The sequence below is a fragment of the Falco peregrinus genome, chromosome 6, assembly GCF_023634155.1.
Source record: "Falco peregrinus isolate bFalPer1 chromosome 6, bFalPer1.pri, whole genome shotgun sequence".
NCBI classification, from domain to species: domain Eukaryota; kingdom Metazoa; phylum Chordata; class Aves; order Falconiformes; family Falconidae; genus Falco; species Falco peregrinus.
In genome coordinates this window covers 46,020,483-46,045,419 of record NC_073726.1, presented here as the reverse complement: position 1 = coordinate 46,045,419, position 24,937 = coordinate 46,020,483, and the positions used below count along the sequence as shown (strand labels likewise).

The window sequence follows — 24,937 nt, the reverse complement described above, 5'->3', positions numbered from 1 at the left end:
TAATATGTATAATTTGTACTGGTAAGTAAATAAAACTTTTTCTTTCTGAATAGAACAGAATAGTTCAGTTGTAAGGGACCTACAACGATCATCTAGTCCAACTGTCTGAATATTTTGCTGCTTCTGTTATAGAATTTGTACTGCTAAGAGTGAATTATGAGCTAGTTGGGATTTTTCCACAGAACATGAAATACATATATATATATATATATATATGTATGTCTCTTTCTGAAAGACCCCTAAAAGCAAAAGAAGAGCCTCTGAGTAGAGAAAGCATAATTAGACAAACCCATCAGTATGGATTATTTGCATGTGGGCATCATTTTGGGAGAAAACATGGGAGAATAGTAAGAAAATTATGTTTTCCTAAGGAAAACTAATATTTTCACTGATTTCACAGAAAGGCAGATATCACAGCCCCCGTTACAGCATAAGGAAGTGGACTGGCAGTTGAAAACCATTTTCCAAACTGACATGAACAGTTTTGTTCAGATTTTCTCTCTTCTCTGCATATGCTGAATATCCAACAGCAGAGTATTTGGTATTGAAATAAAACTGGAAGTAAAAATATACTTAGCCCTTCATGGAAATTATTCCAGGAATCCCCAAAAACATTTTGCAGACATGCAAAAATATATAAGATGCATGACATCTTTTATAGTTGTATCAATCACGCTAAGATGACATTAAATTAAACCAGTGTGAGCTTTCTTCTGCTACTGTGAACAGACTGCTTACACAACATAGTTGATGTATATTCCTGTGTTAAAGATTTACAGGACACCCTGGTGCCTACTTAAGGCTGATAAACCGGTGGAGACTGGAAGAGGTGAGTGTTCACTAACTACACACTGATTTATCTACTGCCCAAAGATGCAGTGAATGCAAGCAGAGGCAGACACATTATTCTATCTAGGTATTTTTGAGTCTGTTATTGGGTTTTCAGCTGCTGTCTAGCTCCACACTACTAACACCAACATCTGCTACAAACATCTGCATATTGATATATATGCCCTTTTCAAGGCTAGCAGTTTTAGTGTTCGCATCACATTTGGATACTTGTATCAGATGGTTTAAACATCACTCACATTTTTACATTGGAAATATTTCATCCTTGAAATGAATCAAAGTCAGATATGAATCTGACAACTTTTTGCTTCTAAAGAAATCCTTTCTTCTCAGCTTTTCCAGCCTTGCTGCTCAGAGAGCTAAAATAACAAAATAATAACTTAAAAATTCAGACACATAAAATGTACTTGGAAATTGACCAAAAGATCTGAACAAACTTCCCAAAAGAACTACTGGCATGGTGTTTCATATCTATAAGACCAAATGGATTTGAAGAGCAATGAGAGGTTGGATTTGCAAGTCACTCAAGGACCACTCCTGGTATTTTTTGGCAATACATTCAGAATTCAGAAAGCATTGGACAGTTATTGGAAGTGAACAGCAGCAGTTTCTGGACCAGTTAAGTAGTTTCCAGTGCTGCTATCTGCACACTGATATCCCATTGTTTCTTTCCTGCTTCACAGCTGAATAACTGAAAGGACTTTGCAAATATATGACAAAAGGCAAGTGGAAAATGCAGGTCTTACACTGCCAACGTGAATTTACAAACACAGATATATAAATATCTTGGTTAACAGAGGTGATCCAAATACTAGTAAAAAAAAGGAAAAATTTGAAAAAGTCATCCTAATTTTGAAGTAGTGAATTTTGTACATTCAAGGAAACTTGATAAATGGGCAGACAGAAATTCACTAAACATCCCTCCAAGTCTGAGAGGGGCTGAGCTGACCTAGCAGCTTGCTGCTGCCAAAAGAAGACAGTTTGCTCTTCCTTTGAACCTTCCCCCAGAACTTTGTTCCTTCCTCTTCCTCTGCACTGGCTCTGGCTTGTCCATCCCTATGAGGAGCATATTCAGTTCCTGTATCCCCAGAAAACTCTTCCTTTTTCTGGCTGAATGAGTTTTCTAACGAACTACTGGGCTGAATCATCTCAGGGATCAGTGAACAGGGGAAGAACCTCAGCTCTCTGCAGAGGCAGAGATGGGAGGAAGAAACAACCAGGTCTGGGAGGGAAACGCAACAGCGAGGTGCTACAGGTCAGTCGTTAGTGGAAGCTACTATTAGTCCCTGCTATTTTGCTTTTCTCAGAGAACAAAAAAAAGTCTAATACTAAAAGAAACATCTACTAAAAAAGTCTCGATTTTATTGACTATATCTGTGCTAGGACTTATTAGGAACAGACTTTAGAATATAATGCCCAGATATCCCTCCAATAGCCCTCTCTTCACCTGTTGGATGAAGCCAAGTCTAAGATATTTAATAACACAGTATAGTCCAGTGTCCATGGGCATATTCAGACCACAATTTATATATTAATGATGTTATCGTTGTAACATCACTGCTGCTTTATTAATACTGCATCTGTGTCTCTCAGGTTATATTGGCTCATGTGAATAATTCCTAAAAATCAAGGTTGGTGATTTAATAATAATGCCAGAAAAGTTAATTTAAAAAGATTATATGAATAATTATCTGCCACCCTCTTAATCTAAAAAGAAGTTGAATGAGGTCAACAGAAACCTCAACAGGGATCCAGGTTTTAAGCACTATATAATGCAGTATGTATAAAAAATTCATATCATATTTTGTTACAGGTCTTAACTAATTTTTCTCCCTAAAAGTTAGAGAAATAGTTCCACTTCTATGACAGTGATCTGATCAACTTATACATAATACCCAAGATTTAACAATACAGCTTGGACTCCATTGTTTGAATCAGCAGAGTCAATTGTGCAAAATGCTGTTTGAGGGCAGAAAGGTTTTGGTCCTTTGATGTTTCTCCAAATACTAGATGAAAAAGCATATAATTGCCTGAATTTGTACTAGTTGAGCATCTCTCCCAAAAGCAGCACCACTTCTTCAAGGCCTGGAGCCACTGCTAAAGCAATCACTCAGAAAGAGACACTAAGAACTGTTGTTCAATAGTTAGAGTTTTTTAGTTCTTCAAGAAGATAAGAGCTTTGCATTGTCCACTCTGTTGTAGACATTAAATAGTACTCAATAAACAGTATTAGGCATATCCTCTAGGCATAAACTGTTTGCCTTTACAGCCAGGAGGAATTTTTTCTTCATTATTTGACTTGATGCACAGTCAACCTCCCCAAAAACTATTCAGATCGTTAGAGAAACCTGGTAGCCTTTACTTTTGTCCCACCCACAGCTGCACAACATATCAGAAGCACTAACGTGAAAACTCCATTGGTTTCAGCTGATTCTGACCTCTGCAGAGAACTAGATGTTGGGCTTAAAAGGCTGAAGATATGATGCAGTCTTGTATGTTCCCATGCATTTATATTTAAAAAAAAAAAAAACAACAAAAAAACCCCACAAAAAAACCAAAAAACAAAAACAACAGAGAATGCCATTTAATTTTATTTAAATAAATTATCCATTTCTTGTCTTTAAGAAGTGCTTTAAAACTCGGCATTATTTCTGTTTAAACTTTTATTTATTTTTTTCTTTAGTGCCACCCTAGTGGATGCCTTATTGATCTCTGTATGCAGATGGGTATTATAATGGTGTTAAAGCAGACCTGGAATAATTTCATGGAACTGGGCTACCCGTAAGTGAATACAATGCCTATGATTCTGTAGGTTACAGAAGAATATTAAGTTTATGCTTTCCTTATGACTGGTTACATAAAAGCAAGACACAGTAGCCGTTACAATAGAAAATCCTCCCTAGGATACAGAACTTTTAAGACAGATTTCCAAATGTATAAATGGTGTCTGGTTTTTTTTCACATTGGACATAGTTTGCAAAAGTGAAATGGTAATGTAAATATTAACAAATAAATAATATATGGGAAGTAGTTGATCTGACTACATTGAATTCAGTGTTTTAAAACTCCTTAAAAATTACTGTAGGACCATTGTATGACTTACACAGGAATACACAATGTTATATGTATCATTTTTTAGCTATACCAGCAAGTTCTAAATTGGATTTCTCCTTGCTGGGTGATAAAAGATGCCTGAAAGGGCTGGTATCAGGTAGAAAAATGCACTGCTGGCATATAAAATCTCAGAGATGGAAAAACATACTGTCCGGTACATAGACAGGTTCCCTGGTGATCTTCAGGATATTATGGAGCTGTGCCCTAGCTAAAAAGGTTGATGGTAATTAATTTCCTATTGGTTCATTTCCTATTGATTAGTATTTAATGAACATGTTTAATATGATTAATATGAACAGTTGATGCTAGAGACATTGTGGCAGGTCATCAAGGGAAATTAGGAAGTGTGAAAATACAAGAGATAGCTGACGTTGTCAGAAAGTTTGCCCTTGCAAAGTTCAGAGAGATTTGCTCTACTGCAGGATCCACAGCAGAGTTAGTGCAGAATTTGGTCCCTGAACTGCAGAAACACGTTGCAGAAGCAGTTTCAGGCAGCCTCAGTGCTGATCACATCGAACTGTAATGAGAATGAAGTAAATGATTTAAATGCAGAGAGTAATTGCCAATCAGGTACTCAAAGATTGCTGTCTCTTTGTCTTTCTGGGTTTGTGCCTAGCACTGCTGGCCAGGATTTTGCAGCTGTTAGGGCTGGAGGAATTGGCCAGGGTGGGGAGGAGGGAACAGCAGCAGCCAGTGTTGATCCTTCTCCTTCTGCTCCCTGTCTCTTTTGTGTAGTTTTCATTAGAACTTTCTGCTACCTATTAATAGGGATTTTGAAACTTAATAAAGAACACTGAAGGGGATTTAAAAAAGTGACTGGAGGAGACAGGAGATTGTTTAAGAAGAATTGGTTTAATAGGAATAAACTGCTTCAGGTGCAGTCAGTCTCTTTAGAGTCACAACGAAAATCACAGTGCAAAACACAGTCACAACGATGTGAGATGCTTCAGCCTATTCTGATGAGAGATGTATTTGCTCTCCAATCCACCTTCTAGCCCTGAAATTCTGCAGACAAGTGCATTTCCTTTTCTGTGTGAAAAAAATCATTATAATTTCTGCTAAAAGCATGATCAGAGCCCAATACCATGTGGATGGCCTGAGGATCTGGAGGCAATGCTATAGCCTGTAGTAGAACATCACAGCACTTCCACCTGTGTGCTGGCTACTACCTGCCAAGACCCAGGCAGAGCCAGCCCTGCGCAGTGCCAAAGCCAATAGCAGAGTATTTCCCCATAAGACAGCCCCAGGAGAGGAGCACCAGCAGCCTGTTTTGGAGAGGGTTTTTGCACCATTTCAGGGTGGCAGCCCAGCTCTGGTGCAGGTATGTGCTCCCACAGGGACCACAGAGACATGCAGGGCAAGTCAGAGATGGCAGTGGGTGTTCCTTGGTGACACATTTCTGACTGATACATGTGGCATTGGCTTCTCTTCTGAAATTTCTGCCTGAGAGTTAAAAACCAGGTGTCAAAGCTATCAGAGAGACCCCAGGATATGTGCTAGAGCATCGATTGTTCAATGGTTACATTTTTAATACAGCTACTGGTATGTCGGAGTGGTGCTTCTACTTCATACAAACACCACCCTGAAACCTTTGAAAGTGCATCAGTTCTCCTCTCCTGCATGGATACATGTGCAATAACTAAGAAACAAAGTATAAATTATTACTTCATTTGGAGATGGAAAACCGCAATTTCAAGTTGATATTTTTCTTGGAAGAACAATGTACATCCATATTAAAACCACATTACATCGTATTGCTCACATTTTACTCACACATAAATCAGAAAATGACTTTTCTTTGAATTTTACTAGGAGTCTTAGATATTTAGTAACACTGGTTATGGGTTTCCTCCTCTCACAAAGAAGGAAGCTAACTAGGATCTGACTCCATGTATTGGTCTCCCACCCACCTCACCTCTCAATTGGCTGCCTTTGCAGGAATTCAGTTCTCAGCCCTCTCACTTTCTCACGGGCAGGACACGAGAGGCAAAGTCCCAAAGGGTGCTGTAAACTGCAAAGATGTGCCCTTACCTGTTCCACAGCTCATCAGTCACAACCATGGTCACTCACAGGAAAGGTCTTTTTAGGCTTTTTATACGTTAGTTTTATCAGATTTTGTAACCAGAATGTATAAACTAACTAATACCATATGGACATATGGGTTTATTTAACAATCTGCCCATATTCTTGAAGAAACAGAACACGCAAATTATTTCAACTCAGGATATCCCATGCAAAGAACTATCAAGGATGATTAACTGAAGTAATTGCTGCTGCTTAGGACAAGGTGACTTTGAAGAACAATTGCATCCTGGAAAGTTGGCAACAGAAAACTCTTGCAATCAAGATATATCTGATACTTGTTGGACAGATAGACAAAGATATGTCCTTAAGTGAACTACCTTCGTTATAATACTAAAAATCACACCCCTCACACCAGATACCCCGGCCCACAAGGATATCCTTCCTCAATGAGCATGTGTACTTAACCAGTAAGATTGTGTAAGCATTAGAACCAATAAGATTGTGTAAGCATTAGGTTGATTACCATCCAATCAGTGTTAGAGGTTCAGAATTTAACAAATTAATATTCATGTAATCCTGTCTAAATCTAATTGTGGAAGCCACCAATGGGTGCTAGTTCATGTAGCACCCAAACTTGCAGAAATTTGTATTAAAAACAATATCTTACATTCTTAGACTTTTTCTTTGGTTTTACACACTGGGTAATGGATTTACATTTGAGACGACCCTAGTGACTGGCCACAAGCTACTAACCCCAAGTATTTTAGTTATTTCTTGTACTTCCAAATTTTGGCTTGGAGCCCAAGCTTGTACTTCTAAATTTTTTTCTTGCACTTCTAAACTCTAGATTTTAATGCCCTGCATGCAGTTGCACCTACACCTCTCTAGAGAAGACAGGAAAAGCTATAACCTCTCTGGTAAATGGCCTGAATGGAAAAATAATCTTTAAGCTTTAAGAAAACAAGCAATTGGGCCAAACCCTTATCCAAACCTAGTGGCCATTGGCCTACCATTCACAGACCAGACCAGACCACTATGAAGGCAAGAAGCAAAGCACAGTCCAGGAAAGGACTGAATTATTTGGGTAAGCCATCGCCTTCTATCTTGCTGAGACAAAGGGGTCAACCAAAACTTTGGAGAAAATATCTGTTGTGGTGGGGCTTTTCCCTCCCTCTGTACTAATTGTAACTCGTGTCCTTTGTTGGCCATAGCAGTACAACTCCCTGTTCTGGAGAGGCAGGAGTGTTTATTTCAGATGTGAGGACTCATTTCTCTTCTGGTTCGGTGCCTCCCACAGTGCCCTTACATACACATTTCTTCAGGAACAGTACCTTCCTCCTGAAGGTACTGCTCCCCAATTTCTCGAGGTGGAGACAGCTGTCATGTCAGCTATCCACCTCCTGGCCACCATGTGTTGTCAGTAGTCCTCACCTTATTTCTGCCTTTTGTGGCTCTGTATATTTGGCTGCAGACACCATTCAAGGTTGCTTTTTCCCTTCCGGGATTGCCTGGGGACTGTTCCTTTGCAGAGTGTAGAGCTGTGTAGAGATGCTGACTGGCACACAGGAAGGGATCAAGCAGCATTAGCACTCAGTGTACTGATTTCTTAATTAGAACTCAACTATTTCCACACAGCATTGCATTCTGCTGTAGAAACAGACCCTGGCGTTATTTGCCATTCTGTGTAGAGAGAAAAGAGGTAAATAAATAATGTAAAGATGTCAAAATCCCTCCACCTCCAACAACATCTAGGCCTGGATTACAGCTCATCAGCTGTGTCTGTTTTCATACCTATTATGACATGTCATCAGCCACATATATTACTAACACTTTATTTTTCTGTGCATTGGGAAATTAATGCAACAAGGTATGTTGTGCACACTTAGCCTCTTCCAATTTTGTGATACATAGGCACTAATATTATTTACCTTGTTTCTTTAATTTAATTGAAAACATAGGCTGATTCAAAACTGGTGGACCAGGAGAAAACTACGACAAGAATATGGCGCACAGAGAAAAACAAGCTTCCCACAGTGGGAAAAGGACTACAATCTGCAACCTATGAATGCTTATGGGCTCTTTGATGAATACCTAGAAATGAGTATGTGTCCTGTTTCCAGCTGGGATGGAGTTAATTATCTTCTTAGGAGCTAGTACGGTGCTGTGTTTTGGCTTTGATGTGAGACTTTTCAGTTCCTCAGGCCTTGCTAGCAAAAAGGCTGGAGGGGCACAAGGAATTAGGAGGGGGTGCAGCCAGGTCAGCTGACCCGAACTAGCCAAATAGGTATTCTGTACCATGGGACGAACATGCTCGGTGTATGTATATATATATACATATATATATATATATATGTATATATATATACCTGGGGGGTTGGCTGAGGTGGGCAGGTCATTGCTTGGGGACTGGCTGGGCATCGGTCTGCAGGCAGTGAGCAGCAGTACTGTGCACCATGTATTCCTTTCGTCCTTTCCCTTCTTTTTATTTTTTTGGATTTTATTCTTTCCCTTCCCCTTTTCATTATAACGGCTATTGTCATCATTGTTATTATTATTCTTTCATTTTTATTCTATTTCAACTATTAAATTATTCTTATCTGAACCCTTGAGTTTTACATTCCCTTCCAACTCTCCTCCCCATCCCTCAGGGTGAGGGGTAGCGAGCAAGTGGCTGCATGGTACTTAATGACCAGCTGGGGTTAAACCACGACAGTCGGGCATTGACCTTTGTTCTCTCTCTTTCACTAGATTTTAATGTTACTGCATTTTTAGTTTTTTTAATGTGGTCTGGTGTATTCTTTTAATTATTCCTGCATGAAGCTAATGAGGCTGCAAAATGATTTTCATTCTCACAGGTCAGGTGAGGAATGGGAGTGAGCTTGTGAGAACCAAACCAAATCAATGCAGCTAACCACACTGCTGCTGGTTTGCTAATCTCCACATTTTTAAAATCCAATAAGCAAAAAACATCCACAAAACACTTCTTATTCTGGCTTTGTGTGGGGAAGGTTGTTTTCAAAACCACAGCCCACCTCTTCACCTGCATACATTTCTGAAGAACTTTATTACTGTTATTTACTAAAGGAAGTTCCCTTGGGCTTTTGTTTTTAAACTGCATGGTACAGACCTGCATCTGCATGTTTGTTTATGTTTAAAATTCACCATTGTTTACTACCTCATGTTTACAAAATAGCTTGCTGTCAAAAGGCATTGCTCTATCCAGAGGAGAGCAGAGGGTAACTGCTCAAAGTTAAAGAACATTTGCCCTGTGTGACTGAACTGCATACATCACAGGTTTTTGTTTGTTTTTTTCTTTTCTCCCTCACACAATTCTTTTCAAATTAATGGGAAATTTGGCAGTCTGAAAACCTGCCCCTAGAAACACAAAGTTTCAAACTGCTGCCGATCTGTACTATAAAGAGGAATGTGTTCAGCCCTAATCATTGCAGGTATTGAGAGATCCTAGTTGATGCTGGACTAAAAATGTCCCTTTCGAAAAGCACAGTTTGTCTACTTACAAACCACATTCCAAATTACAAAGTATGGATGTTCTCTCCATTGCAGGGACAGATGTGCACTTGTTCTTGTCATCCTTGCTCTGAACTTTTGGCAAGGAATTGCTGTAACAGTGTCACTAGATCATTGTATGGTACAACATAATAAGCAATGTTTGTATATTTATATGTAATGTTTGTATGCATGTATGATTTGGTATCTTAGACCTTGGGGTGAGATTTTAACAGTCATACTGTGATCTTTCATTTTTTTCCCTAGTTCTTCAGTTTGGGTTCACGACCATTTTTGTGGCAGCTTTTCCACTGGCACCACTTCTGGCCTTACTTAACAATATTATTGAAATTCGGCTTGATGCATACAAATTTGTTACCCAGTGGAGAAGACCTTTAGCTTCAAGAGCTAAAGATATAGGTGAGCAATTTGTATGTGTCTTTGTTATGTGTGTGTGTTATTTCTAAGGCAAAGTATTGACCACTTAAAGTCAGAGCAGATTAACATATTTTCAGTAGTCTTCCCTATTAATAACACACAATTTGATTGTTTCAAAAAACTTCAAGTATCTGATGCCGATCTACTTATGCAATTAATAGTCTATATTAGAAAATGTATTTTAATGATTTTCTGGGGGACTTAACAGCCAAGATGCTTTAATAAAGTGATCAGTGTTCTCTGCAGGTTTTTTCTTGTGGCAGACACAGTGTGAACACATGCTGCTGCTCAGGTTTAATTCAATAACCAGACAGAACAGCTGAAACATGAAAGTCAAATTAAAGCAGCCACTATCCTGTAAGGGACCAAGTGACCCTGTGACTCAGGGGTTATGGCCGCTAGGTCCCTGGTGGGTCACACAGGGTGGGTCTAGATCCCTAGAGACAACTTGCTCTCAGTGAGGCACACCTACGTTGCTAAATACAGGGTTCACATAAATTTGAGGTCACCTAGCCACACACACTACTGCAAGGGCTCTCTGAACTTGATTTGACTATGTCCTTGAAGTGTGAAAAAGCAGAACATCTTTAGGAAGGACTCTGTAAAACAAAATCATCTGCACAACACTGAGACCCTGGTGTCTTTGGAGGGGTAAATAGGATACCTTGCTGCCCATCTGCATTGCAAAAACCAGTAGCCCACACAATGAAATAGCAGAAGCCCAGCCTTTGTGCTCTCTGAATGGTCTACCATGCACCTAAAGTCTGCATCCTAAAGCTTTTTATGTAGACAGAGTGGATCTATGAGTTTAGGTACAAGCCTGGACATCAGCCGGTACACAGCATACACTGCAGACATAATTCCTGGAAGAAAAACATATATAACATAGATAATAAAAGCACAGAAAAATAGATGTTGTTTTTTCAGGCCAGCTAAGGTGTGATTTCCCAAAGTAGGTTGCATTTGCTCCCTATTCAGCGAAGTTTTCAGGGACAGCTTGATGCCTCGTTAAAATCAACCGGTATGCCTAACCTTCCTTTGGTGTGGTCCTCACAACCAGAGTTGCTGTGTGCCTGTACCACAAGATCTGTCAGGCAGCTGAGGATGGGCCAAAAAGCCAAGGTGATGCCTAGAGGCTGTGTGCCATTGTATAGCATTAGCATGCCAGGAAGATTTTGATGCTGATAGGTACGTGCTGACCAGCTGTGCACAAGTTACGCACACAAGGCTGCTGTGGCAGGCAGATCATGGATTGCATGTACTCATGGCTGCCCTGGCAGACCCTCCTCAAAGGCTGGAGGGAGGCTTACAGTGTTTCTTAAAACTATTCATGTGATGATGTGGCTTGGTGGAGGCAAGGCCTCCATGAGCATTTTTGCAGCTTCCTTGAGATTATTTGCAGTATAAACAAAATAACTGCAGGATAAAGAAAAATCTGGTCCACTGATATCCTGCCGTTCAATATGAAAAATTATTTTTACTCCGTGATTCTTGGAGAGAAACCACATAAAAAGACCTTCAGTGGTGGGGATAACTGCTTCAGAGCATGCAGTCTCTCAGGCACTTTGATTTTTCTTTTCCTGGCACTAACATATTCTCCTTGTTGAACAGGAATCTGGTACGGGATCTTGGAAGGCATTGGAATTCTTTCTGTTATCACAAATGCATTTGTTATAGCTGTGACATCAGATTTCATCCCTCGTCTTGTTTATGCTTATAAATATGGGCCTTGTGCTGGCCAAGGAGAAGCTGGACAAAAGTAAGTTTTTCTTTGGGAAAACAGACATGCATGAAAATCACTTACTACTAGAATAGATACAGCAGTACTGTCTGTGTATGTTCTGATTTTATTAGCCCAAATTTATTGTTTGTGCTTAGGTAACAGATCTCAGCCATACACACTGATGCTTTCCATATTCACAGAATGGACTGCTGAGTGACTAGTTTATGTTAATTCAAGGAAAAAATGGCAGAGCTGTTATAGAGATTTGGGGTGTGTAACAGCATGCTGCACAAGCTGCACATCCCAGCTGGTGTACATGGATATGACCCTCTTTTCATTATGAAGCGATGCTGATATTTATCAGTTATGGATTTAATGAGCATTTTTAACTTATTCACTAGACTTTTTTCCCTAATGTAGTATTCAGCATGCATTGCTCAAAAAAAGTAGTAGCTAACAAGAAGCAATTCCCAACTAATAAATCCAGATATACTTACAGAGCAAAGTAATTTGTTTTTCTTCTAAAACTAGAGTCCTTAGATTAAAGCTTTCAGCAGACATTTGTGAACTGAATCCCTGCTGCCTAAGTGGATTTTCTTTCAGCGTTGCTAAACGCTGAGATTACATTAGTGTGTGCACACTACCAGCAGGTACGGGTATAGTTGCTACATGGTGACTTGTAAAATCTAGGCTGTTGGACTTGGGGAAGGTCGCTGAATCCAGCTGAACACAAATAGCCATGGTTTGCAAATGATCTCCTAGCTGCTCCATCAGCAAGGATCCTACTGTTCAAAGAAACCCAGGCTAAACAGTAGACAGTGACAGAGAGCTTACGTTCTGCTATTAGACGTATGGCAGATGGATTTTTATTCCCTGCTACAAGAAGCGAGTTCTTCCGTTGCTGCTTTTTTGCCATCTTTTGGTTGTCAATACTGTTTAATCGTACTGACAGAAGAAGAAGGGCAGCTGGTGTGGCAGCTCCTGATTAGCAGTGCTGCTAACTTGCTGTCCTGCAAGGAGTTTGGCCTTTTAGTCAGTGCCAGGGGAAATGTTCCATTTATTTTCATGAAGAGTTAAAGTGTTTGGTCTGTTGCCAGTTGCTCCTGAGCATGTGCCTCTGCTTGTTCCATTATGAAAATCCATAGGGCGTGGAGGCACTGTCAGCAACTCTCCTTGCTACTGATTTTCCCAGGACCACTGTGCATGATAATACACCACCTTCAGAAATTATATTTTTATGAAGACTCAAGTATGACTCAGAGACTTTGAAACTAGTTCTGTATGGGGAAGCAGCTTGGCTCACAGGGGAAGCTCTTATCTTTTCAGAAACCTCTTGTACAGTGTTTTCACACTTTGCTGCTTTTCTGAGTGAATTTCTAGATGAAACCATCAGATAGTAATCCTTTGAAGGAGCCAACTTGGATAAAAACTATTTATGTCAGCATTCTGGATATTGTTATTAATAAGTGCTGTTACAAAAGCAGGAAGCTATTCAGAAATCCACAGGAATATTGAATTTTCTCGAATTCAGGAGTCAAGAACATCTGCTAAGGAATAATTTAAACGAGAGAGGTGCTTTTTTCTTTCAAAAAACCATCTGTAGGTATTAGATCCATATGACACCCAGTGATACTAGACAAATATTGTAATTAAGTTAAGTTCCAAATCCAATCAGTATGGAGATTTTGAGACAAAGCCAGATGGTGTTTAAATGTAATTTCTCAAAGACTATAAAATCCATAGTTAAAAAAAACCAACCAACCAACCCTTACTGTGCATTATACTCTGCACCAAGCTGAGCAGCATGCCTAGACGTACCTGTGCTTGGACAGTGCAGAGTGAACAGCACAACACACTTGCTGTATCTCTTCTCAGCTTTATTAACACCAAACTTGAGCCTTCTAGTGAGTCCCACAGACCTTTGTTAGGCGACATACATTCTTTTACTCAGTGTTCTCCAAATTCTGCCTGACTCTCCCAGGGCTCAGCCACCCTGGGATCTTTTAGTACTGATTTCCTCTGATTGATTAACTGGACATTTTTTTAAAAGCTCTTTTAAGTGTGCTGCCTTTCCATCTGATTTAATGTCCCTTTGTGCTAGTACCACAACTTTCTGCTAGTAGTCCCTTTGTGCTGGTAACAGTGGGAATATTCTGATTATCTTCCTTAAAAATAAAAATTATTATTTTCTCTACCTCTATTGTGTGATTTTCTTTTCAAAAGTAACCAGTCTCAGTCTTCACCATTTCTTCTGCCATAGAAATCTGCCATTGTTTCACTTTTATTGTCCAACTGACCTACTTGAGTATTTCTTTTATATTGCATCAACATCATTTTCAAATATTAATAACCATCACAGTTATACTCTTGATTTCATGAAACCCAGAGAACATCCTCCTGGGTACAACAGTTAATGGAAAAACCTTGCTGTGTCCTGACTACAGGATTTTTCCCCTCTAGGTGTATGGTTGGCTATGTTAATGCCAGTTTATCAGTATTCCTGGTGTCTGACTTTGAAAACCGTTCAGAGCCAACATCAAATGGAAGTGAATTCTCTGGTTCACCGTTAAAATATTGCAGGTAAGTACCTGATCAAAATACCTCTCTGCTTTAAGGCATTGTAAGGGAGAAGCATCATGATAAATTTGGGATTGGAACTAATTTTCAAAACAAAAAAAAACAGTAACAGAAATAACTGTGCTATTCAGGGACATGCTCATGGTGCGGCTTTGCTGTTACCTGTATGATTCCTTAGATACCAGAGAAGCCAAAAAGTGACAGGTGTTCCTAATGCAGGATTTCTATGGTGTCATGGCTTGAATCAGACACAACCATCATGGAGAAATGTGGTATCAAAGGGCCAATAACAGGTGACTGATTACTTAGGTACCAGTGAGATGAAACTGTAATCAGATTATATCATAGCACATACACGAGGAAGTCAAGTTTGCACAGAAGTGACCACACTCCATTTCACATTGTTTGCCATAGCACTGTTTAGTAATGTTTTTTTAATTCTTATCATTCTTTTCCCCCTCTTTAACTGATTTCTTCCCCACCTTCAAGCATGAGCATGAGGCTGATGCTACTTAAAGCCAGTGGTGGAAATCTCATCAACAAAAAAAGTTGTCCCTTCAATAGCCCATAAACAGAAAACTATTAAAATTGGTGTAATAAATCTCTAGAAGATAAATCTGTTCTTTTGGGAGACACTGAACTGTTATATGTATCTACCCTTGAAAGAAAATTAACATCTTACTTTCTTCCGCTGAGGTTATCAGCTACTTAATCCACTTGAATTCTGCTAAAACATCAGTAATTTTAATTGCACCTCAGGCCGGATACTGATAGTGAGGTAAGGAAATATTATGTTCTACTGTGCAACAGTGTAGGCATTTTTCCTGGAAGGCAATCTGCCTGAGCAAAAACCGGTGGCCGTATTCAGTTACTTTCTGCTTGTCTGGAACCTACATGGTGCCATGTTATTCTCATTGTTTATAAAAGGTTTCCCCATTTATTCACGTGTAGTACTTGGTTCCTAGCAAGTAGAAAAAGGAGACATGCTCTTCTGACTTGGGACTTGGTCCAGAGACTTCAGTTTTCAGGATGATTAGGATATAGTAAAATATCCTAAACTATGAAGTCAGAATGCTGTTTGAAAAAGAGAAGATAATCTCAGTTTTATCAACTTGTACTAGAGACAGCGCAATTTGAGAGGTTTGTTGATGACTAAGACACAGTTTATTTCATTTTGTGTAGCACCCTCTGCAATCTAAGAAGGTGAATCTTCAGGGAGAAATACAGATTAACGTAGAGATGAAATAACTTCTTTTCTTTTGCTTATCTAAGTTTTCTTTAGTTTCTTAAAACTAACAGAGATCAAGCTTAATTGTATCATTTACTATAGTATTTTCAATATTTTTTTTGTAGTGGGTTTTCTGTCCCATCCAGGAAACAGATTAAGGAGAAAACAATTTTTCCACCGCTTTTAAATTAAGTTTCTGTAATAGCATTTTGGAATTAACATACTGCTAGTAAAAACGGAGTCCAGAATGTGTGACTTTGATTCATGATTTGTTAATGTAATTTTGGAGTCTTCCTGGATCCAGCTTTCACAATAGATCTCTCTAGTTACATTACTGAGACATAGAGTCTTTAAAAAAAAACTTTTGTGGGACAAGACAATAGATCCCTTTTTTACACATCTCTTGCCCTGTTGGTATACCAAGACATGCAGTCCTGGATCCACTAAAGTCAGGATAAGTTATGCTTTACACCAGGGTTGGCCAACAAATTGACAAAGGGCCAGATGAAGCCCATGAGGCTGTTTTATGGGAGGACTGTCAGGATGACAAAATTGAGGGCATTTATGGTTTTAAATTGACCTTGTAGTGGGAAGAAAGTGGTCCTTAAAACAGCAGAGCATCCCACCCTGCTCCATGTTCTGAGGAGGTGCTGCAAGGCACACGTTGCACTGGCAAGGGAGATGCTGTAGGGTCAAACTGCTGGTGCTGAGCACCCAGCATCCTTTGAATTTGCTTCAGCAGTTTTGCTTCATACAGGTACTGGCCTGGTCCTTTGCACTGAATTTCCATTAGCAGCTGGAGCGTGAAGTGCGCTCCTGGAGTGCGTCTTACTGTTAGGTTTCATCTGAAAATAAGCCCGTTGGGGTGAACCAAAGCATGGCAAGTGGAGGTGATCAGGACACTTGCTTCAAAAGCATACACCTGAAGTAAAACACTAGTGTTGGCCCAGCTTAAGAAGCAAGCAGTGTTCTGGTAACTTGTACAGTTTACAACGAGATAATTTTGGTGCAGAAAATGCAATGACTGAGAGCAGCTGGATTTTAGATTTGCCTTGCTCCCAGGCAGCAGGGCAGGAGCTTGCTAACTCCTTTACTCTGCTTGTCTTTCAGGTACAGGGACTACCGAGACCCTCCGCACTCCCCAGTGCCCTACGGTTACACACTGCAGTTCTGGCACGTCTTAGCAGCACGGTTGGCTTTCATTATTGTATTTGAGGTCAGTGACCATTCAGGTGGCAAAACTAAAACAACAAAATTAAACAAATTTCCCTTTGAAGGTTTTTCATTAGGCTGATCTATGATGGCAGCTCTTGAGCTTTTTGTGTTAGTTTCTACTGTTTATATTGTGCTTTGTATTCTCAGATCTGTTTTCTCAACATTCACGGGTATTTAGGTTCCAACAAAAAGGGGAGTGCAGCACTCTGAAAACTATAACAGTGACTTGCAAATAGGGGAAATAATGAAGCTTTTGTTTACTTTCTGAGGTCTGGCATTCATAACCTGTTTAGGCTGGGAGGCTGTACGCTGACTAATGTGTGAGGAAGGGCTGAAAGAACATGAGATAAAAAGATAAAATCTGAACTGAAAAAATGAAGGTAGTTTAAGTTACAGTATTTACACACTTAGATTTTTTTCTCTGTTTTTTTTTAATACCATTCATTTCCCCAGAATGATTAGCATCACAAAGATGATGGTGATGAAAAGAATTTAATACCTTTGTCAACGTTCATAATATTAGTCCTTACTGTCAGTATCTCAGAAATCTTTAAGACAAACTGGAGGAGATAATACTAACTTCCACATAACTGGTATTCCTATGACAGTTTTGAAGAAGGGAGACAGGAGGGTAGATAGATAGGATGAGGTCATTTAAAAAAAATGCAGCTCTTAAGGCCTGAATTTCAAGTGTCTGAATATACCTGCCAGAAACCAGGAGCTCAGCATCTCTCCAGCACAAACAGTTGGAAATGCCTTTTATACTGTGAAGAAGCCAAATGGGGAACAAATAATTTTTTAGAACTCTTTACTTAATCCGCTACTCTGAAATCATATCAATAGGGCATCCAACACAGATACAGAAGCTGTAATCACCATAAATTATTGGCATAATGTTCATGAGCACATACTGCATTTCTGACTCACATTACTGTGTAGATTCATTCTGAACTGAGCTTTTGAAACACCTCTTTGGATCAAGAACTGGAGCATTGCAGTTAGAGGAAAGGTGAAGGGGAAATATTTTCTAGAATATTTATTGTGTAGGAATGTCTTGGCAGCTCAGCAGGAGTCCGAGGCCTGCAGAGATTTCCCCTGACAGTTATTTTCAGCCCTTCCCAGATGAAGAGGGAATATGGCACTGCAGGCTGGGCTCTCTCCTTCCTCTACGCTGGGCTAACTCATTAAAGGTTGGTCCTAATGAGATCGGCTCTTCCATCATCTGCACCACATTCAGGGAAACATTAAGGGAGAGAAAGAAAGAAAGATTTGATAGAGGCCTGCTAGGCTTGACCTCTTTGTTTCTTTGTTTCTTGAGGTACTGAAAGCCAGGGTATCAGACTCCAAAAAGGACTACAAGAATGGCTTTGGCAGGTCAGCCTAAGCAGTTACAAGGTTTAAGAGAGCCTGGCTTCTTGATACATTTGGCATAAAGGCAACTTTCGGCAGCATGGGAGAAGGGCAAGACTGAGGCAAGAAAAATCAGCCCTACTCAAGTCTCAGTGCCCAGTCAAATTTGCGACCTACCTTGGAATAGCTTTCTGTGTCTGCCCAATACCTGCACAAAACATTTGGCTTTGCTTTGCCCCAACCAAAGTCATAAGCTGGCTCATAGCTGGCTCCCTCAATGGCAGCCACTCTGTTTATTGGCACTGCAAACTTTCCTTAACTATATCTATAAAATCAAAAAGATAATTGCAGCAGAAACATTCTTTCTGCTTCTCTTTCTGCTGTCTGTCTTTCGCTGTGGAAAACAGTAATGGGTGTATTGTGATTGCTGCAGCAATTACAGTAAAAGATTGCACTACGAGATAAATGATTCAAGGTGGGATTTTTCATAAATTAAGTAACTACCTAAGCTCAGGCACCTTTTTGGCCCTGCAGGTGTGGTTATCTATATAGCTATCTTGACCTCCCTCAAAACCACACAATTTATTTCCTATCACTGCAACAGGAATATTTGTCCAGGCTAAACTGACAAAAGAAGCTTTTTTTCTTTTTTAGGTTTGGCAAAAAATCCAACAAAGTATCACAGGCTTATTTCTCATGAAAGAAGAATACATGGGAAAATGCGTTACATTGTCTTTTCAGTGGCTTTCCAAGGAAAGGTTCTTGGAGAAGAAGAAACTTTTATTTCTCCAATCTAGAATGAGTGTCCTTTCTTAGATGGAGGATTTTTGTTTCTCTGCTGCTCCTCTCAAGTAGTGTCAGAAAATCTCCAAGCAGTGTTTTTGATCTAAAGAAGAAGGACACTCAAGCAATCCTTCCCCATCACACTCAAGCTTTGTTGTGGCATGCCTAAAATAGGAGGGACAAAGGATCAGCTACCTTGTATTTAATGATGATGTTTAGTAAATGGGAATCTGTCTTTGGATGAGAGATACAGTATAAGAAATATTTTATTTTGCATAGGTGATTCATTGGTTCCAATACTGATGCAAGGGTTTTCTGGCAACAGGAAAGTATTATATTGTTTGATCATCCTGTTCCTGCAGAGCAATCCACTAATTGCCAGGCCCTGCCCAAACAACCTTACAGCAATTCATGGCCTCAGGGGGTTGAACACACAGGTCATACAACAGTTTTGAGGCCTTACTTGAATCCAGCTGCTCATAACCTTTGCTGCAATCCATACTCCGCTGATTTTGCTGGAGTTCTTTTGTGGGAAAAAATTTTGTGCTTTGGTTTCTTCAAATTTGCTAATGAATTTAGTTCTAACACAGTATCTTTTTGTGAACTGGAAGGAGAGGGTTTTCAGAAGATATGGAAAGTACTTGTTTTCTTCCTAGGATTTTAATTTTTCATCCCTTGTTTTCACAGCACCTTGTCTTTTGCATAAAGCACCTGATTTCCTACCTAATCCCAGATCTCCCAAAAGACCTAAGAGATCGGATGAGGAGAGAAAAGTACCTGATTCAGGAAATGATGTATGAAGCTGAACTAGAACGTCTGCAGAAAGAGCGGAAGGAAAGGAAGAAGAATGGAAAATCTTATCACAATGAGTGGCCATGATGGGGTGAGGAAGAAACTTCTTAAAAGAAGATAGGAATTCTGTTTATAAAAATGTCCTGGTTTTCTACAGTGGAGAGTGCACTGAAAGGAATAGTCAATGTTGTGTGCACTTAGCGTATGTGCACCCATTTCAATAGGGTGCATATTGTCATAGCCTTGTGAAATTAGAGGTCTTTCAAGGCTTAGTCTTCTCCAGAGCTAGAATGTCAGCATGAGCAGTTCAGACCAATGCTTAAGTCTCTGCACTCTTTCCAGGAAGCTTCCAGGCCCTGACTTAAATTCAAGGCCCTGAACTTCAAAGCAGTTATATCTTACAATGCTTTACAGAACTCGGTGATCTTACGGCTCATTCTCATGACCAAGTTGCTTCTTCATAACCAGGGACTGCGCCTTGGCAACATGGCAGTATTTGTCCATATCTGTGGCCACCACTTGCAGCACATGCATGGCAGCACTGCCCTCTTCCACAGTGGACTAAGCTGTGTTAGCTTGCATTTACTACGAATTAAGGTCACCTATGTGGACCGTTTCCATTAGTTCAACAGTGCTGAAATATTTTTTAGGAGGAGACGCTTGATCATGAGTCTAATCAACTCAGTCTAACAATGCTGAAAAATTTAGGAGTGCAGAAGCACTGACAGATAAACCAAGCATCTGAATGTGGCCAGAGGTATCTAACTGTAGGGTCATTTATTTGGAAATGATACTGTGAAAATTTGGTAATATATTTTAAAGATTTGAACAGTGCCTTTTCAGCTATAGGACTGTCTGTCTCTGAGGGAAACAAATCAGGCTAGGGCATCTTGCCCAGAACTGCCTGTGTATTTTTATTACAGGATCCCACTGAGGCCTCATCAGGAATTAGGGTGTATGATACACATAACAGAAGACAGCCTGTGTATTAAAGATCTATCTGCACAAGTATAAGAGAAAAAACCAACAGATGAACAAGGTCAGCAGAGCAGAAGAACATAGTCATACAGAATCTCTACACTTGCAACATTTTCTTTATTCGTCCTTCCATTACCTATGAAGGGGTGGAGGGGAAAAACAAAACAACAGACCTGTAGTATGAAACAGCTTGAAATCCTTCATGCAGAACAATTCTGCACAGGCTGCAGAATTAGACTGGGGTGAAGTAGGCCACTGCCTATATCCTTTTGCAAATTCTAGCATTAAGAAATTAAAAATTTCCCGTATCATTAACACAAAATAGTGGAGTTTTAGGTCTGAAGACTGAAGAAGTGTTGGATGGGGCAACATGAATCAAAATACTGAGTGTTGTGAAAGCTCTACCACCTTTTGCCTCAAAGTGATAACACTGCAATTCTTGCAGAACTTGCGGTGGCATAATCAGCCACATCACAAAGAAGGAAGTTCAAAAGCCAAGACTGTAAGAAGCCAAGTGGAAGCAAGCCTATGTCCTGGTGAGGATGCAGCTAGAAACAAATACTGGAGCTGATTCATTTGCCTAGCCTTTTTCCAAGTGGAGGTCCATGAAAAATATAGTTTTCTCAGAAATCTTAAGGAATTGTGACCTTATTAGTTTGAAGATATTTAAGAGGGAGGAAAATTCATCAAGCTGTTTCTACAAGTCTCCTCGAAATGATTCAATAGAAGAGCTAGAATGTGCCCTTCTGGACAGACCACGCAATGCAAGACCCTACGGATGGATGCCTCAAGCTCAGAGACCCTTGCACCAAGACCCCATATTGCCAAGGTAGAGCTATTAACTTCTTTCCTCTGCAAGGGAGGACTGTGCTATTTCTGTGCAGGAGAAGGTTTTAATGAAAGGTAATATGTCTTGAGGAAGGAGAGGGCTGGACGAAAATGTATGCACCCTCATCTGTGTGGCCACTGCCTGCCTAAGCTTTACTTCCTTGCAGCAAGGAATCTCCTCCAGTAATGACCCATCACCCTACATGAAGAGGACAAATGGCACAGCAGCTCCCGTTTGTCAGGTGCTCCTGGCCCAAGCCTGAAGGTCCCATGAGGAAACCAACATAAACACTGAAGGAATTTCAGGACTAATCTGTTCTCTGTTGATACAGTGCCAAACTGAGCGGGGAGCGCCACTAGTGGTTGTGGGATGTACTCCTGCCTAACGAAGAAGTGAACCCGTTCATCTTTGCTGCAGCTTACAGCAGCTGTGGACACACCCTGTGTGGGCAGTGGAGAAATGGGGGTATTTCTGTCTCTGCAAATAGGGGGCGGGGATTAGGCAATGTCATCCTCCGTTACACACATGCCAGAGGGATTAGGGTTTACCATCCACCACCTACGGGTATGTATTGCACTTGCAGTCTGGGGACTCGGGCAGGATCGCTGTGCAAAATCACATTCAGACCGAATTCATGTGAGCAACTGGATTAGTTTGCGTACCCTCTGTTTAATATCTAAAACAACAGATGACAAGAGCTTAGAAACTGTTTGCTAAGTAGTAAAGTGAGACATGAGTCATGCATAAAATCAGTGTCACCCATATGAGTGTGAACCTTTGCAAACTCCTGCAGCAAAATATAGCTTTGTCTATGTAGATCTCAGTACCTTCCGAGAATTGAACTAAAACCTAGTAGAATATAAACTGACTTCCACTCCAGAGGAACCACTGCAATATACTGTGTCAAAACAAATAAAGCGCAGCAGAAATACAATAGATGATAATGGCTTTTGAGACTAGTTTTCAACATAGCTATATTATGATGAATTTTCATGACAATACATTGCTAGAAGTTGCGTCCTGTTCTGCTCTAAATAAGAGCACAAGTTGTCTGCTTACCAGGCTTGTGCTGAGTATGACGCTGAAAGGGGCTCTGACCTCCCTGGCAGACCCTGACTACATTTCTGTTATTTAATGTTGACCTGTCAGTCAACCCACCAGGGTTTCTGTGCTGCTGGTCTGCCGGATAGATTTCCCTTGAGTCTTTCAGCGCTACAGAGCAGAACACTCAGGAAAGATGACCCCTTTTTATTTATTTTATTAATTAGGAAAATATAAATAATAGGTTAATAATAATAAATGGATTTTTAATGGTCTCTAGATAGCAAATTGATGCCATTCCCTTCTTTCTGATCTGATGATGGGTTTTGTTTAAACCTCCAGGTGATCATCCTATATGTTGTTTACTTATTCCAGCTCCACAAGAGCACTACCTTCAAGGGAATGAGAAAAAATGCAACCTCAATGCATGCCACAGACATTTTACATAGCAAGCACTACAGCACACATCAAAGGACTTACTATGAAACCATCTTGCAATCAGCATAGGATTGATCTTCATAGACCACTCTTGACAGCAAGCATGTACTTCATGGGCAGTTACACATCAGTTTTTAAAACCAAGGAAAAAAAGTTGTATATTGGGACTTTTTCAGCCTGTTTGCTACGTTTTTTGCATTCTGTCCCATGTTGGTTTTACAGATCTTAGAATAAAAAAAAAAATGTAAATGAACAACCTGGATACTTTGACATGAGAAAAATCCTAGGTATAAAACATCATCTGCATTCAAGCCGCTAAATATTACAACAGAAACCATGTTTACAAATCAGTTCTTTTTTATTTTAAACCTTTCTGATGGGACTTATGTTATTTACCATATATTATATATATATATATAAAGTATATAGAGAGATTGTTTATCTGTAAATAGAAAAATCCTACAGAGAAGAATGTCAAGTTTTCACACTTTAAAAAAAACCATCAACATAAAGCCATGTTTAATGCTTGTATAATGTGATGCAATAAACTTTAAAATAAATTATGCATATGAAATATTTGCTGTTTGGCATTCATGAGTTATTTTCTGTTTACCTTATTTGTTCAGCAAGCAAACAGACCAATCAGGTGGAAGCAAATTTAAATGCAGACTAAAAAGGACCAAAATCTATCCCTACTTTCTCTCTGTGGATCCTTTGTGATTCACATAGCCAAATATTGTTCCTGTTGTGGTTCTAGTTCTTTTTTTAATGTTCCTACTTGTTTTGTTTCTTGACCCTGCCAGATGCTGCATGTAACCTGGACAGTGTGGAGTGCTCCCACTCCCATGGAATTAATTGGTTTTGAGCATCCAGCGTTTCTTTGTCGGGTGAGCTTTTAGCTGGGAATGATGAAGGATCAGGGTGCAGGACTGTAATGGATACACCAAGAATTATCTTTTGCAAGATGTAAAGATTTTGTAAGATGTCTATTTAAAATAGCATTTACATAGACAAGGCCTTGGCTGACAGTCCAACTAGCAGAGGACAGTATATGGTCCCAGAAAAAACATTATTCAAAATGAATTAGTTGTTTTAATTAGTGATGCCAATTAAAACAAGAAGCATATAGGAAATAGTAAAGTAGAAAGAGTCACTTTGTAGCTCTGCAGCAATCATGGGAGGTTAGTTAGCTAGTAATGTGGTTGTGGGGGTCACCTGCGAAGCTTAAGAACGTTTGTCTCTAAAATGCTTACAGCAAGATATTCTCCCCAGTGAAAACTCATCTTGATGTTGTGATTATGGACCAATAGATACCACCCGGCCCAAACTCACTTCATACCAAAATTAGAGTTAAATGACTGCTTAGTGCTCAAATAGTGACTTCAAACAGTAAGTGAAGGTAAGTTTGTCGTTTACGTGTTTTCTCTGTTTTAAACCACTATGTGAATTCAAAGCAGTGAGAAAAAAACTCTGTGGTGCCACATTTTTTTAACTAACTGGGAAAATTAATCTTCACTCCACAAACAAAACAGGTAGAAGTCACACATCACCCAAGACAGTTTAAGGCAGTATCAATTACAGTGCAAACAGTGATCTCAGTACTGAGTGGTGCCATGGAGGCCACGCTGATGCTGCTTCGCACAGCGGTAATCAAGTCACCCTTCTGAGAAGCACATTCAGATGGGAGTTCAGCATTTGTGTTGGGAGGGCTGTAGCTGGACCAGCAGGCACACAGGTCAAGTGCTTGCCACAGACTTCTGTTCTCTCTGTCCACAGCTTGCTTTGTACCATAAAGCACAGGTACTCAGAGCCACACCAGTCCTCTTCATATCAGTGTTCTGCAGCAGCATGGAGATACCAGTACTTACCCTCTTTCAGACCTGCAGGCTGGAAGTACCTGGTAAGTATAATTACTGTCTTCCAAGTCCCAAGACCTATTCCATAGCACAAAACGCAGTATCTGTTTCTGTGTCATGAAGACAAGGCACCAGCTTGCTATGCTTCATAAGTCTCAGAAAAACAGTGCAGCTCATTCAGCCATTGGACTAGC

The 24,937-nt window shown here is 39.9% G+C and overlaps 1 protein-coding gene across 6 annotated transcripts in view; it reads left to right on the top strand.

The window, feature by feature from the left end:
* Positions 1-24,889, top strand: part of ANO4 (anoctamin 4) — a 198,067-nt gene extending 173,178 nt beyond the window's left edge. For 4 of the 6 annotated variants that reach the window (XM_055809052.1, XM_055809049.1, XM_055809046.1 and 1 more), the window contains 8 exons: positions 772-829; positions 3,533-3,630; positions 7,947-8,089; positions 9,763-9,915; positions 11,545-11,692; positions 14,117-14,236; positions 16,572-16,677; positions 19,497-24,886. In XM_055809052.1, the coding sequence (XP_055665027.1) occupies positions 772-829; positions 3,533-3,630; positions 7,947-8,089; positions 9,763-9,915; positions 11,545-11,692; positions 14,117-14,236; positions 16,572-16,677; positions 19,497-19,688 (1,018 nt within the window). In that variant the 3' untranslated portion in view covers positions 19,689-24,886. Of the gene's footprint in view, positions 1-771; positions 830-3,532; positions 3,631-7,946; positions 8,090-9,762; positions 9,916-11,544; positions 11,693-14,116; positions 14,237-16,571; positions 16,678-19,496 lie in introns of all 6 variants that reach the window. The other 2 variants (XM_055809048.1, XM_055809047.1) reach the window with 2 other exon arrangements.
* The last annotated feature ends 48 nt before the right edge of the window (positions 24,890-24,937 follow it).